Source organism: Salarias fasciatus, chromosome 19 (assembly GCF_902148845.1).
Source record: "Salarias fasciatus chromosome 19, fSalaFa1.1, whole genome shotgun sequence".
NCBI classification, from domain to species: Eukaryota; Metazoa; Chordata; class Actinopteri; order Blenniiformes; family Blenniidae; genus Salarias; species Salarias fasciatus.
The window spans coordinates 15378071-15390437 of record NC_043763.1 but is presented as its reverse complement, the minus strand read 5'-3'; the positions used below and the strand labels follow the sequence as shown (position 1 = coordinate 15390437).

The 12367-nt window shown below is 39.5% G+C and overlaps 1 protein-coding gene across 1 annotated transcript in view; it reads left to right on the top strand.

Annotated features, from left to right (window-relative positions):
• The window catches only part of tpo (thyroid peroxidase), a 29707-nt gene extending 18296 nt beyond the window's left edge, over positions 1-11411 (top strand). Inside the window, exons 8-13 of the mRNA XM_030117500.1 lie at positions 4371-4629; positions 7225-7395; positions 8679-8916; positions 8992-9213; positions 9325-9470; positions 11395-11411. Of these exons, the coding sequence (XP_029973360.1) occupies positions 4371-4629; positions 7225-7395; positions 8679-8916; positions 8992-9213; positions 9325-9470; positions 11395-11411 (1053 nt within the window). The remainder of the gene's footprint in view (positions 1-4370; positions 4630-7224; positions 7396-8678; positions 8917-8991; positions 9214-9324; positions 9471-11394) is intronic.
• Positions 11412-12367: the final 956 nt, after the last annotated feature.

Genomic DNA, 12367 nt, shown 5'->3' with positions numbered 1-12367 from the left:
TTGCAAGTGAGCCAACTTTCAACTGCGTCTTTTTGTCACGTGTACAGTTTGAATGTTTACGATTCAAAGCAAACGAAGGCTGCACTTACACTCAAATGGTTGAAATGAGTTTCAATTGAGTTTTGATTGTGGAAACTTGATGGTGCCTTTTAAAATCGTCCAAAGGATTCATACAGAAGTCCTTGTTTGTCCATCTGGCACATCAAAGTCTACTTGTATTGTTTAAACACCAGTTAATCTGTGCTGAATATTGAGCTCTTGGTTTAAACTTTCAAGAGATTCTCTTTAATTAATTATATACATATATATATATATATATATATATATATATATATATATATATATATATATATATATATATATATATATATATATATATGTGTGTGTGTGTGTGTGTGTGTATATACACACACACACACATGCACACACACACACACACACACACACACACACACACACACACACACACACACACACACACACACTAGTTATAAGTTCAAATAAAAACAATGTTTAATTCCAGCTTCTATTCCTTTTGAGAAATTTTGTTTTGAGAAACATATTTTTAGTGTATAATAACAAAACAACAAGCAAAAGTGACAGCGGAGGCTCAATACTGTGAAGAAAGTTGCTGCACAGCAAATTAACCATTTCTGTGTGAGAGCTCACCAGTCTGACAATAAGTGAAGAATATAGTGTAACTGTAATAAAACATATGAGTAAATACAACAAATATAACATCAACATAGGCAATAGAATTCCACACAACATGGAATGACCGATAAGACCCATATTTGTTCATGAGAAGCATGTCATGTTTTGTGGTCCTTCTTACTTGGTTTGAAATGCAAAATATATTTGGAAAAAATAATGTATATATATATATGCTTATACATACATACATTCATATCCATATCTATATGAAAAAAAAGACAGATGTCCCTTAGGAGTGCTTTTCAGCTGACAAATGGCATTAAAATGCCTCCCAACCCAACATATCATTTCGCCTACACTGACTTTCAGACAGAATTAAACTTAGAAGCTGTGTTTAAATACAATGAGAGCATCCTTCTCTCCATCTGATGAGTTTTTTCAAGTCACATAAGACTGAAAGAACAGCCCACATAAGCTGATGCGGCACTCTAATTATAAGAAAACAGTTAAAGAGATTTCAGGGATGAAGCTTCCCACTGATTCATGGGTACATTTTAGTGTCATCCGCAAGCTTTTTGTTAGAGTTTTCATTGTTGCATTTTTGTCACGTGTAACAAGCAGCTGCATCTCAGCCGGTGGGAAAGCCATTGAGATACAGCCCGGTGAAAATATTCATACGATCAGTTTTTCTTTCTCCAGCTGACTCTTTGTGGGCAGCCACTCGAAAACATCACTTGGAGAAGAAAAAAAAGGAGAGGTCAAAAGGTATTTCAGTGCTGAAGGAGAGCTTATTATCTGCAAGGAGCAGCGAAGGAAAAAAATGATAAACTAAAAACAGCTGGTTTTCTTTGCATGAGGCCATTGCTTATCCAGGCTAAAGTGCAGAAAGGCAATATCATTATGGTCTATTTAGCTTTTAAAGTAGCCAGGACATGGCAGGAGAATTATTGTTAAAAGCTCCAACTGTTTAAAAATCCAGACCTGTTTTGTTTAGAATGTTTCAGTCCATTAACTGAGAGTCAGCTGCTGCACTGCACTGCACTGCATTGTCTTTTTTTGTTTTTTTTTTTTGAGCGCATATAGAGGTCAGAAAGGTACATTTAGTGACAAACAATTAAGCATATAAAAATACCAGGGATAATGGCAATACTTTTATTTCTTTGAAACGTTTGGCAGTGTTGAACTTTGGTGAAGTTTAAAAACAAATAAAAGCAGCAAAATGTGATAAATTATAACTTCTTTCTATTGCATTATATACTTGGAAAAGTATTTGTTAACATCTGACAACCAATTTGGCTTCAAACCAAAGCATGGAACAGACATGTGCATCTTTGCTTTGAAAGAGATCTTGGATCTTTATAGTAGACGCAACACTACCATCTTCATGTGTTTTATTGATGCATCTAAGGCCTTTGATTATATCAATCATAAAAAGTTGTTTGAGAAACTGAGTTACAGAGGTGTTCCTAAATGCCTGGTGAGGATCCTTGTGTTTTGGTATGCCCACCAGTTAATGTTTGTAAAGTGGGGTAATTGTGTCTCTATGCCTTTCTGTGTGTCTAACGGGGTGCGGCAAGGTAGCATTTGTCTCCCTTTTTATTCAATGTATATATGGACGACTTATCAAGACTGTTAAATGACTGTGGAACAGGCTGCAGGGTTGGCTATAATGTCATCAACCATCTCATGTATGCTGATGACCTTGTAATTTTTTGTCCATGTAGCGCTGGACTACAGGAGCTGTTGGAAGTGTGCAACAAGTATGGAACTGACTTTGATATAAAATATAACTCAAAGAAAAGCACTATTATGATTGTTCGTAGCAGAGAGGACGCTAAACTGACTTTCCCAGACTTCTTTCTGTCGGGTAATAGACTAACGATCACTGAGGTTTACAAGTACCTGGGGCACTAGGTGACTGCAGACCTGTCGGATGATAGAGACATTTATAGACAGTGCCGTTTGCTCCATGGACAGGCCAATATGCTGATCCGCAAATTTGGAATGTGTACAACAGCGGTGAAGACCAGACTTTTTAAGGCCTACTGTACTCCAATGTATACAGCTCACCTGTGGAGGCGCTATAAGAGCAACAATATGCACAGACTTACCGTGGCGTACAATGATGCCATGCGCATGATGTTAGGGTTTCCGCGATGGAGCAGCGCGAGCCAATTGTTTGTGAATGCAGGGGTGCCCACCTGTCCTGCTGTGCTGCGAAACCTGATGTACCGTGCAAGTGCAGGTTGTCTGACTCTGAGAACAGCATTATAGCCGCACTGACCAACCCTGGACTGAGCTCAGTGAGATCCTTTTCTAGTTTTTGGACTCATTGGTATTTGAGCCTGTTTAGAAAAGCTTTTTAATTTGTATGTCTTTTTCTAATATGGACCTATTGTGTCTGAAATAAAGGAATAATAACTCCAAACAGTGTTGAATGATGAGGTCCTGATATGACATGCAGGTTATGGACCTAACAGTATAACAGTAGTGGTGGAGGTTAAAGTAATGCAATGTGACAATTTGGTCCCATGCGTTTTATGAAATTTAAAGCTGTGCCACCTTTACCAACAAGCTTTGAATTTGAGTAGCTGATTGATATCATCTGTGCTCAAATGCAGTAATTCCTACATCCAAATATCTATAATTATCACAAAAAAAAGTTTTGGTCCCAACACAGAACCCTGTGGAACTCCATGATTAAGTTTAACATGAGATATACTACATCCAAAAATAAATCAAACAATCTCAGTGACGTTCCTTCAATTCCATTTTAATCGACCAATGTCTGTGTTGAAATGTTCTGAGCAATGTTATTGAATCATACCTCGTTTTACCCCTTGTTCCTTTGTCCATGAGAATATTCTTAGTATTATTCAACAGACCTGAGAAAAGTTTGTGTCTGTGAGTATTGCATTCTCTCTCCTTGTGTGTATGTGTGTACGTGTACACTGCAGCTATTATTGTGTTGTTGTAGACCTCTGTCCTTTAGCTCAGTATTCACTCAGGATGCCGCCCTCCTTCACATACTTGTCTCCCTTTTGTCATACTAGAACTGTTTCAAACTATACTCTTCACGGTTCCATCAAGATGTACTTTGTAAAAATCTGAACTCATAAAAGTGATGATATAATGACAAGAGTTGCCAATATCGTCTATCATTCAGCAATAAAAATATATGGCTTATTTTCAATATGTTTTGCCATACAGGCTGTTTAGGAGCTGTCTTTGCTTATTCTCTAAATCTATACCAGTCGGTACATTTTGTCCCATCACAAGCACAGAGATGCTATTTAAACTGTCTGATTCCTTCACTTCAACACGTCATGCAAACCCACTGTGGTGCATGTCCTCATCTGTGCATATGTGCACACGCATTTGTGCTTCACATGTTAGGATGCAGTTGCTGGACCGAGGCCTTTATAAATAGAGATGAGGACAGATAAAGTTTGCTGCAATGAACCGTGACGGAACAACTGTGCAATCATATGTCCAGCCTCGGGGATTTTACAGAAATTGTCACGTCGCTGGGAATCCCTCAGGGATTTCTTTAAGCCATGTGTGCTCGTTCACACCACTCGCTCAATATTGTTTTTAACTTGTAGCTCAGATGTGTTTGTGTTTGTTTGCCAAGCAATCGCATTTTTGAAACTGAAGTCAATGATTATCTCACTTTCTGTCATAACCCTCGGCCCCATTTTTCCCCCCACTTTCAGATCATAACAATGAGAGATTACATTCCAAAAATTATTGGGCCGGCATCATTCGACCGTCACATTGGACCCTATGGGGGATACGATCCGACGGTAGACCCCTCGGCCTCCAATGTGTTTGCCACAGCTGCGTTCAGGTTTGGCCACGCTACCATCTCCCCGATCCTCAAGAGACTGAACGAGAGCTTCCAGGAGCACGAGCACTTCCCCCACTTGAGACTGCACAAGACTTTGTTCAGTCCATGGAGAATAGTCAAAGAAGGTCAGTGCACTCTTATGAAGCTGCCTGTTGGAACTAATGACATATCCTGTGAGTTCACTAAATGCACTGTAAGAAAAAAAAAAAAATGGACGAGGGAGGGAAAATTCTATTTAGGTCATTGAAAGTATCGAAGGTCTGCCTTCTTCTAATGAGTGGCTGCACACAGTTCCAGTGATTCACACAAGTACGACCACTGACATATTTTATGCATGGAAACAAGCACCAATATGTCATCGCTACTATGTGACCTATACAGTGTGCACCCAGTCGCAGAAGACTCATTACTGAAGGTAATCATTTGTTTTTCTGGCCGCAGGGACCTTTTCCATTTATTTTCACTACATCACTTATTTATTACTTATTTATTACTGATGTAGTCCTTAATATCTGTCTCATGCAGGCCCTGTTCTCCTATAAGCAAACATGTTCTGGACAAAATACAGGGGAATTCTTCAAATTGGGTTTAATTCACCACATTTTGATGTAACTGTTCACCAATTGTCTCATTTTTAGAAATTTGGGGAAAACAGAGACTGGCATAAAAACATTTAAAATTCAAAACTTTCTGCTGGATGTTTGATCAGGTTAAAAAACCAACATTTCATGTATTTGAGTCTCTTCTTTATGAGCAAGTTTAGTATCAGCTTTGTCAACATTCTCATGCTCATTGTAGCTACACTATCCTCAACAACTTTTTTTCTTGATTTGGTATGTGCAGACTATTTGGTGAAAGACAGTTTTTTTAGTGTGTATGCTAGGGGTGGTTGCTAACTGTGTCTATTTAGTGTTGACCAGAGGGTGTTAATCTCTGAAACCAACCGCTGGATAACTGAAACCTTTTTAAGTTGTAATGGTGCCAGAATCAGTTCATACTTGAGAAAACGATCATGGAAATTGTATGAATGTAGACAGATTTAGCTCAGAGGCTTGCTTTCCTGTTTCCAGAGAAGCACAGTCCCGAACCACAAATTAAAGTGTCTACGAATGCGTATAAAGCTCTGCGGAAACTCTGATGATATTTGACACAGGTGTGATGAAAAGCAGTCAAGGACAAGGAGAGCCCAATCAGACCTCCCAAACAAAAATACCAAATCATTTAAGTGAAAATAAACTTACTTTTGCCATCAATGACACATTAGTAATAATGTTTTTTTGTTTTTTTTTTTTGTTTGTTTTTTTTAGTTCTCAATCCAAACTATTTGGTAAGGTTAAGGAAAAATGAAAAAGCTCAGCTCAAGGTAACTTAACATTTGTTTCCTGACATGACTTTCCCTGGAAAATACAGCCTTCTAGATAAATGCCATTGGTTTAATCTATATTCTGCTGGCATTCCTCCAAAGCATTTGTGGCGTTTCTCTATTGTTCCTGCCTCCTGGCGTGCAAGTGAGACTAGTAGTGAATGGATGAAGTGAAACAAATTATCCATCCGTCCATCCATCTTTTATAACACTCTACCCAATTCGGGATCCCATGGGCTGGATGGAGCTAATCCCAGCTGACTCTAGGCAAAGGCAGGGAAACAGACAACCAGACCAGAGACCTCCACTCGTCATCTCGCCACTCACTGTGTGAGTCAACCTGTGAACTTCCGATCCCAAGTACGTTTCTCCAGCCTCTCAACACAACACCCTCTAAATACATGCTGCTGATTCATCCACACTGATTCAAAGCCTGTAATAAAGAATAATCACTACCCATAATGCATTGGGTTTAATCCAATAGCAGGAATTTTAGCAATGATTCATCACTCTCGGCAAAAACGTCGTGTTGCTTTCTCCCACTGAAGCGCTCGGTTAACTCCTCCCATCGTGAGACCAACCTGCCTGCCGAGAAATGTCATCTGGGTGGATTGTATCGTGTGTCCAATTCTCAAAACACAGATAAACAGTAAACTGTGTTTTCCCCGCTCCGCTGCTCTCTGCCTACGTCAACATTTCACAAACTGCAATGCTCCAAAAAGGAGTCCATGGCCAGATCAATGCATTGTTTTTATCAGAAATACAGGCTCATGTGGTGATCGGACTAAACTGTCGATGAGTGCAGATGGAAATGAAGTATGTTCTTTAAAAGACATTAACAAGAGATTTGCCAGCCTATGCAGACTGAATAGTTCACATTTAAATCGACTTCAATCATAACAGCAGCGCTCTTCTGTCCTCCCTTGGCTGAAGTCAACTCACAGCAGCAATACACTGTTAAGTAGATCTCGCCGCAGAGCAGCAAGGGCATTAGATTTATAAAACAATGTATTGTTATGATAAATAAGCACATTCATCCCCAACAGTCCATTCACTCTATTTGCTCAAATGAAATTGTTTGGACAGCAGCGGGCTCAGAGGAAGCAGCAAATCTGAGCCCAGGAGTCGTAAACAAACCTGCTTCCTGCACGGCAATCTGGAGTACATCCAGAGAAAACAACCCTCCGCAGTCATGTTTTGTTTCTTTTTTCTTTTTTTTTCATTGTGGTTAATTTTTTGTTGTTGTTGGCCTGACCTGGAACCTTTGGTACTCCTTATTATTTCACATTTAACTTTACAAATCAGTAGAGTAAATCCAACAGGCACGGAAACAGACAGACGGGATTTTGTGTTCTAGGTGGGATCGAACCGATCCTGAGAGGGATGGTCGGCACTGCAGCGTCAGCCGTTGGCGCGAACACGCTGATGGCAGAGGAGGTGACGGAGCGGATGGTCGTCCTCAACGCTCGGCGGCACGTGGACCTGGCCTCACTGAACCTCCAGAGAGGACGGGATCACAGCCTCCCCGGTAAGACTGATCACTTTGGCTTGTTCCACTGCGGAATATTAATCTCTTTTTTTTATGATGTCTTTGTTTGACCGGCGGTGTTATTATGTTTTGTGAAAGAATCATTTCTGTGCAGTAAGCTCAAAAGTATAGATGCCGACAAATTGTTTTTCAGCAATTACAGTTTAATTTTCCCAGAACAGAATCTCTATCTTTCAGTTCATCCTGTTTTCTTGTCAGTGATGGATGAGTTAGAGTGTTGCTTGTGTCATTTACCTCCTATAGAACGTCAGAATCAGTTCCTTTCACTGCTTTGACCTGAATGCAGATAATCGCATGTGCTGACACAACGCTGTTGGAATAATTTTCCACACTCAAACATTGAAAGGCTAATTATGGTGCTTCAAAATAGTTCCCCTTGTTGGTACTCTGCTATTTTCTTACATTTTTCTTTGCATCGAGAAAATTCACTGATTTGCACTGAAAATTTTTCAGGACTTGTGTTTGTACCTCTCAGATGAGGCAGAGAAGCCTACTACAGCTTATGCACTTTGTGTAAGCGTATATTTTATTTAGGTTTATACTGGTTATACCTACATGTTTAGGTCAAGAGCTTATATTTACAGACTAATGTTCACAGCTAACTACTCAAGTATAGACTACAGTGCAGGCTTTATGCAAAGCCACCTCATTCAGACAGACAAAAGAAGGCTTTTGGAGCTTGATCTTCAGTTCTGCTTAAAGCTAACAGCTCCAAGGCATATTAAATTTCACTGGTGTGACATGTCTGAGTCTCTCATCCAGTTGTCACCAGTCAAACCTATATTTCTTGGGAATACAGTACAAATCGAGCAATAAGAACAATGACATATCTGATTCCACTCAACTGAAAACAAGTTTGACAGTAACAAACAAGTTCAGTTAGTGGCATCATGAGAAAAACAGCCAATAAAATAGTTTTTGAGAAATTTCCATTTAACGTTACCCGCACGGAACGTCGTATATCTTTCAGCATATTTGTTCATCTTGCCTTCATGTCAAGTGATTGATGAGTCAGCGATCGTGCTTCAAAGGGCGTTGTGCTCATAAAGTGTGTCTGTCATTTCCCCGGCCCTCCTAAATAACGTCTGCATATCGATTCATTTCATTGCTTCAACCTGAACAGAGAATCACGTGCTGATCCACAACTGTAATTATGTTCTCACCCTCGTACTGCCTTACTTCTCTTCGTTTTTCAAGTGTAGTGTATCTGTAAACCTAAATGATCATTACTGAATTCTGTTTTTCTGAATTGTTTATTTCAGGATACAACAGCTGGAGAGAATTCTGCGGACTGAGCCGTGTTGAGTCACTGGAGGATCTCAGAGAGATTGTGAGAGACGACGAGGTTGCAGAGAAGATCCTACGTATGTACGGACATCCTGACAATATAGACGTCTGGCTTGGAGGACTGGTTGAAAATTTACTGCCTGGCTCAAGAACTGGTCCTCTCTTCGCTTGTCTGATTGGAAGGCAGATGAAAGCAGTGCGTGAGGGTGACAGGTACTGCTTAAATTACCCTGTTCGATCAGAGCAGAAGAAACAAAGGCTTCACTCAAACACACCTTTGTTTTTCAGGTTTTGGTGGCAAGCTGAGGGTGTGTTCACTCAGCGGCAGAAGAACGAGCTTCTACAGTTTTCTCTGTCTCGTCTCATCTGTGACAACAGCGACATAGAGGAAGTTCCGCCCGATTCCTTCAGATTTGGCAAATACCCCTCTGATTATGTCTCTTGTGATCAAATACCATCAGTAAGTCTGGAAGCGTGGACCGAGGCGGAGAGCCAAGGAGGGCCCGACGAGCTATTGGACTGATCCAAGAGATGATTTTTGAAAGTCATTGCTCTGCTCCATATTAAAGTAAAGAACTTTTATCACTCAATTCCAGACTTACAACAGCGTGGCTCTCTGAGGCAGATAAAGAATGGGAATTTTATATTGTCCTCTACATCTGGCGGGCTGGTTGCTCTGTACTCCTGTTACCATGGTTTCCAATTAGAGGGTCCTGCAATAGTTTGGGAGAGAAATGGGTGGAGTGATGGACCCCCACAGTGTGCAGGTACACGGACTGAAAGAAATGTTGTCATATCATGTGGGAGAGTTGAACATGGAAGGGATTTTTTAATGATACAACTGCTGAAACATATACCTGAAACAAACTTCAGATTGTAAAATATAGATATGATAGACTTGCTATTGTAGGATGTTACACAGCATGTACAGCACATACATCTCCCAACACACACTGGATGAACTATAATTGGCCAGACAATGCTGTTGTGCCTTTCTGAATGGTGCTTTACTGCTACCTACTGGCTCTGACAGAGAAGTAGAAATATTTCAGAAGAATGAATGAAATTCCTCTTTGAAATATGGAATTTGCCAAAGGGTCCGAGTACAAACCTTAAAATAAGTCACTCCAGAAAAATTATGATAACCATGATCACCATTAGTATGATCACAATGATCCACTGAAACCCCTCAATATTTGGTGATGTCTGCATGTTTTTTAAGCTTCACACTATTGCACTATTTAGATTTGCAGTGGGACACAAGCAGGAATCCCTCCTGGTCAGAAACCTCTTAACCATCAGCTGCAGGAGATGCCTCCATTCCAGTGTGAACAGCACCGAGCTACAGCATTTCCACAAGATGTAACTCTTGAACTTTAACATTTGTGTCTGTTTGGATAATCTGTAAGGCAAGGCAAGTTTATTTGTAAAGCACCATTCATACAAAAGGCAATTCAGAATGCCTCACAAAGAGAAAGAAACACATTCACATTTGACATCGCAGAAGCAAAACAGGACATTGCAAAACAAAAGTAACATAGGAAAAAAAGGCTATTAAAACAGGAGAATAAAGAGTTTATACATTTAAAAAGGATTTTATCATAATCAATGATTATACAGCAGGAGTGTTTTTTGCTAGTAATTATTACTGATTTCGACCACAATCCCAAAAATATCTCACGATCTGTGTTGCTACAAAAGATATTCATAGAAACTTTGCAGGGAAAGAAAAGGTGGAAGGGGTCGACTATTTCATCCACACAATGTGAACTATTCAGTTAACATTTGCATCAGGAGTTAGAATATCATCCGGCACAGTTTAATTGCAAATAAGTAAAGATCATGTCAGTAAAGTCAGGATTAAGTAATTTGCTATTGATTTAATTTTCTATGCAATTAATATCTGGATCATGAAAATTAGATGTGGACACGGTCAAGAGGTACAGGGGAAACATTTCTCCCATCAGCTGAATCGTTTCACAATAACCTCTTTTGAAAGTAGACTGAGGAGAGGCATAACAGAGCCAGAACTGTCTCAGTAAAATGCAAGTTCTTGCTTTAACCCACACTTCCATCCAATATTTCTTTAAATACTCAAATCCTAAACTAAAATCCGGTTTTAACCACTTTATCAGGCATTGATCTTGACTAACAAAGACTGAAGGCAAAATTCACCCTAAAATTCACAAATAGACAGTCACACACAATCAAATTCACATCTGAGAGCAATTTATAATCAGCATTTAACCTTGAATGCATGTTTATGAACTGCAGAAAAAAAAATCCATGAAAACTCCACATATGAACCCGGGCTTAACTTGCACCTGCGAGTGAAGTTAGAGTGCTAACATTAATACTGCCGTGATCGTATCCTTTTAAAATGGACTATTTAAAAACAAATATTTGGATCGCTGCTCCATTATGAAAAGTGCACATGCAACTTACGATCAGAGCCACTGAACAGTTCCTGCTCTGCATTGTTCTTTTTTCATTAACGATGAGAGGAGATAGGATCATTGATGTCAGCGAGGAATGTGGGTGGATCATCACATAATTTTTCTCCATTGTCCCGGGGCTGTGAGTCATTTGCTTTGTTGAGACTTCATATGTACTCATGGTTACACCCATCGAGCCACCTCATTTTGTTCTACACCTGTGATTTATAGCTGTGAACTTAAAAATTTGTTCCAGTTGAGCTGTTCACTTGAACTCAATGTGGCATTCATATTTTTAAAGTAAGACCAATCTGCGATTGGATTTAAGACAACATGGTTAAACCAGAGAGTTTTTTTTTCTTCTTCTTTTTTATTTCCACATGATAAACTTCAACAAACCTGCCAAAGATACTATATGTTGCACATGGCCTAAACAACCAATCAAATACCTTGGTTATAAGCTCATTGCAGTTTAAGTCGCACGATTGGCGTGTGGTGTGAAATGAACCACATTGTACAATGACTAATATCTAAGCTGAGCTGATATCTAAACTAATAAAATATTCCCAGTTTAAGTACAAACTTGACATCTTTTCTGTGCAGTTTGCATGTTCACCCTCTGCATGTGTAGGTTTTGTCTGTTTTACTCTGATTTTGACCCTGCAGTGCAGAAACATAAACCTGAAGTTAACTGGTAATGTAAATTATGAATGTGTTTGTGTGTCTCTTTCTGTTTGCCCCTTGATGGGTCCAGGATGGATTCTGAATTTGTCCATAGTCAGATGGGAATGACTACATATGCAGACAAGCTAATCTGAGCATCCTGGCTGTAGTCAACCATTGCCTAACCTTTTTTAAATGTAAGTCAACAGGAGGTGGAAATCAACGTCAGTGTATGCAGCTTGGTGTCAAACAGCTGAAATGACATGCATTATTGAGATGCTTCATGCATGCTTGCAAAAAATTTAAAAAAAAAAAGGTCCTAACAACCAGGTTTCTGTTTCAGGTGTTCATTGTTCAGGTTGTTGGGCGTTCACACCTGAAGAAAAGCTGTCAGTATACAAATCACACACATTTAAACAAGCGACACATTCAAAGTGAAATATGGCTGACTGCAGACACCCAATGAATACACTCCATTATTTCATATCCATGTCATTCGTCATCCATCAGGTCACAGATTTACAGCTAAGCTCAGAGAAACAGAGCTCTCCTTCAGATCGTTTATG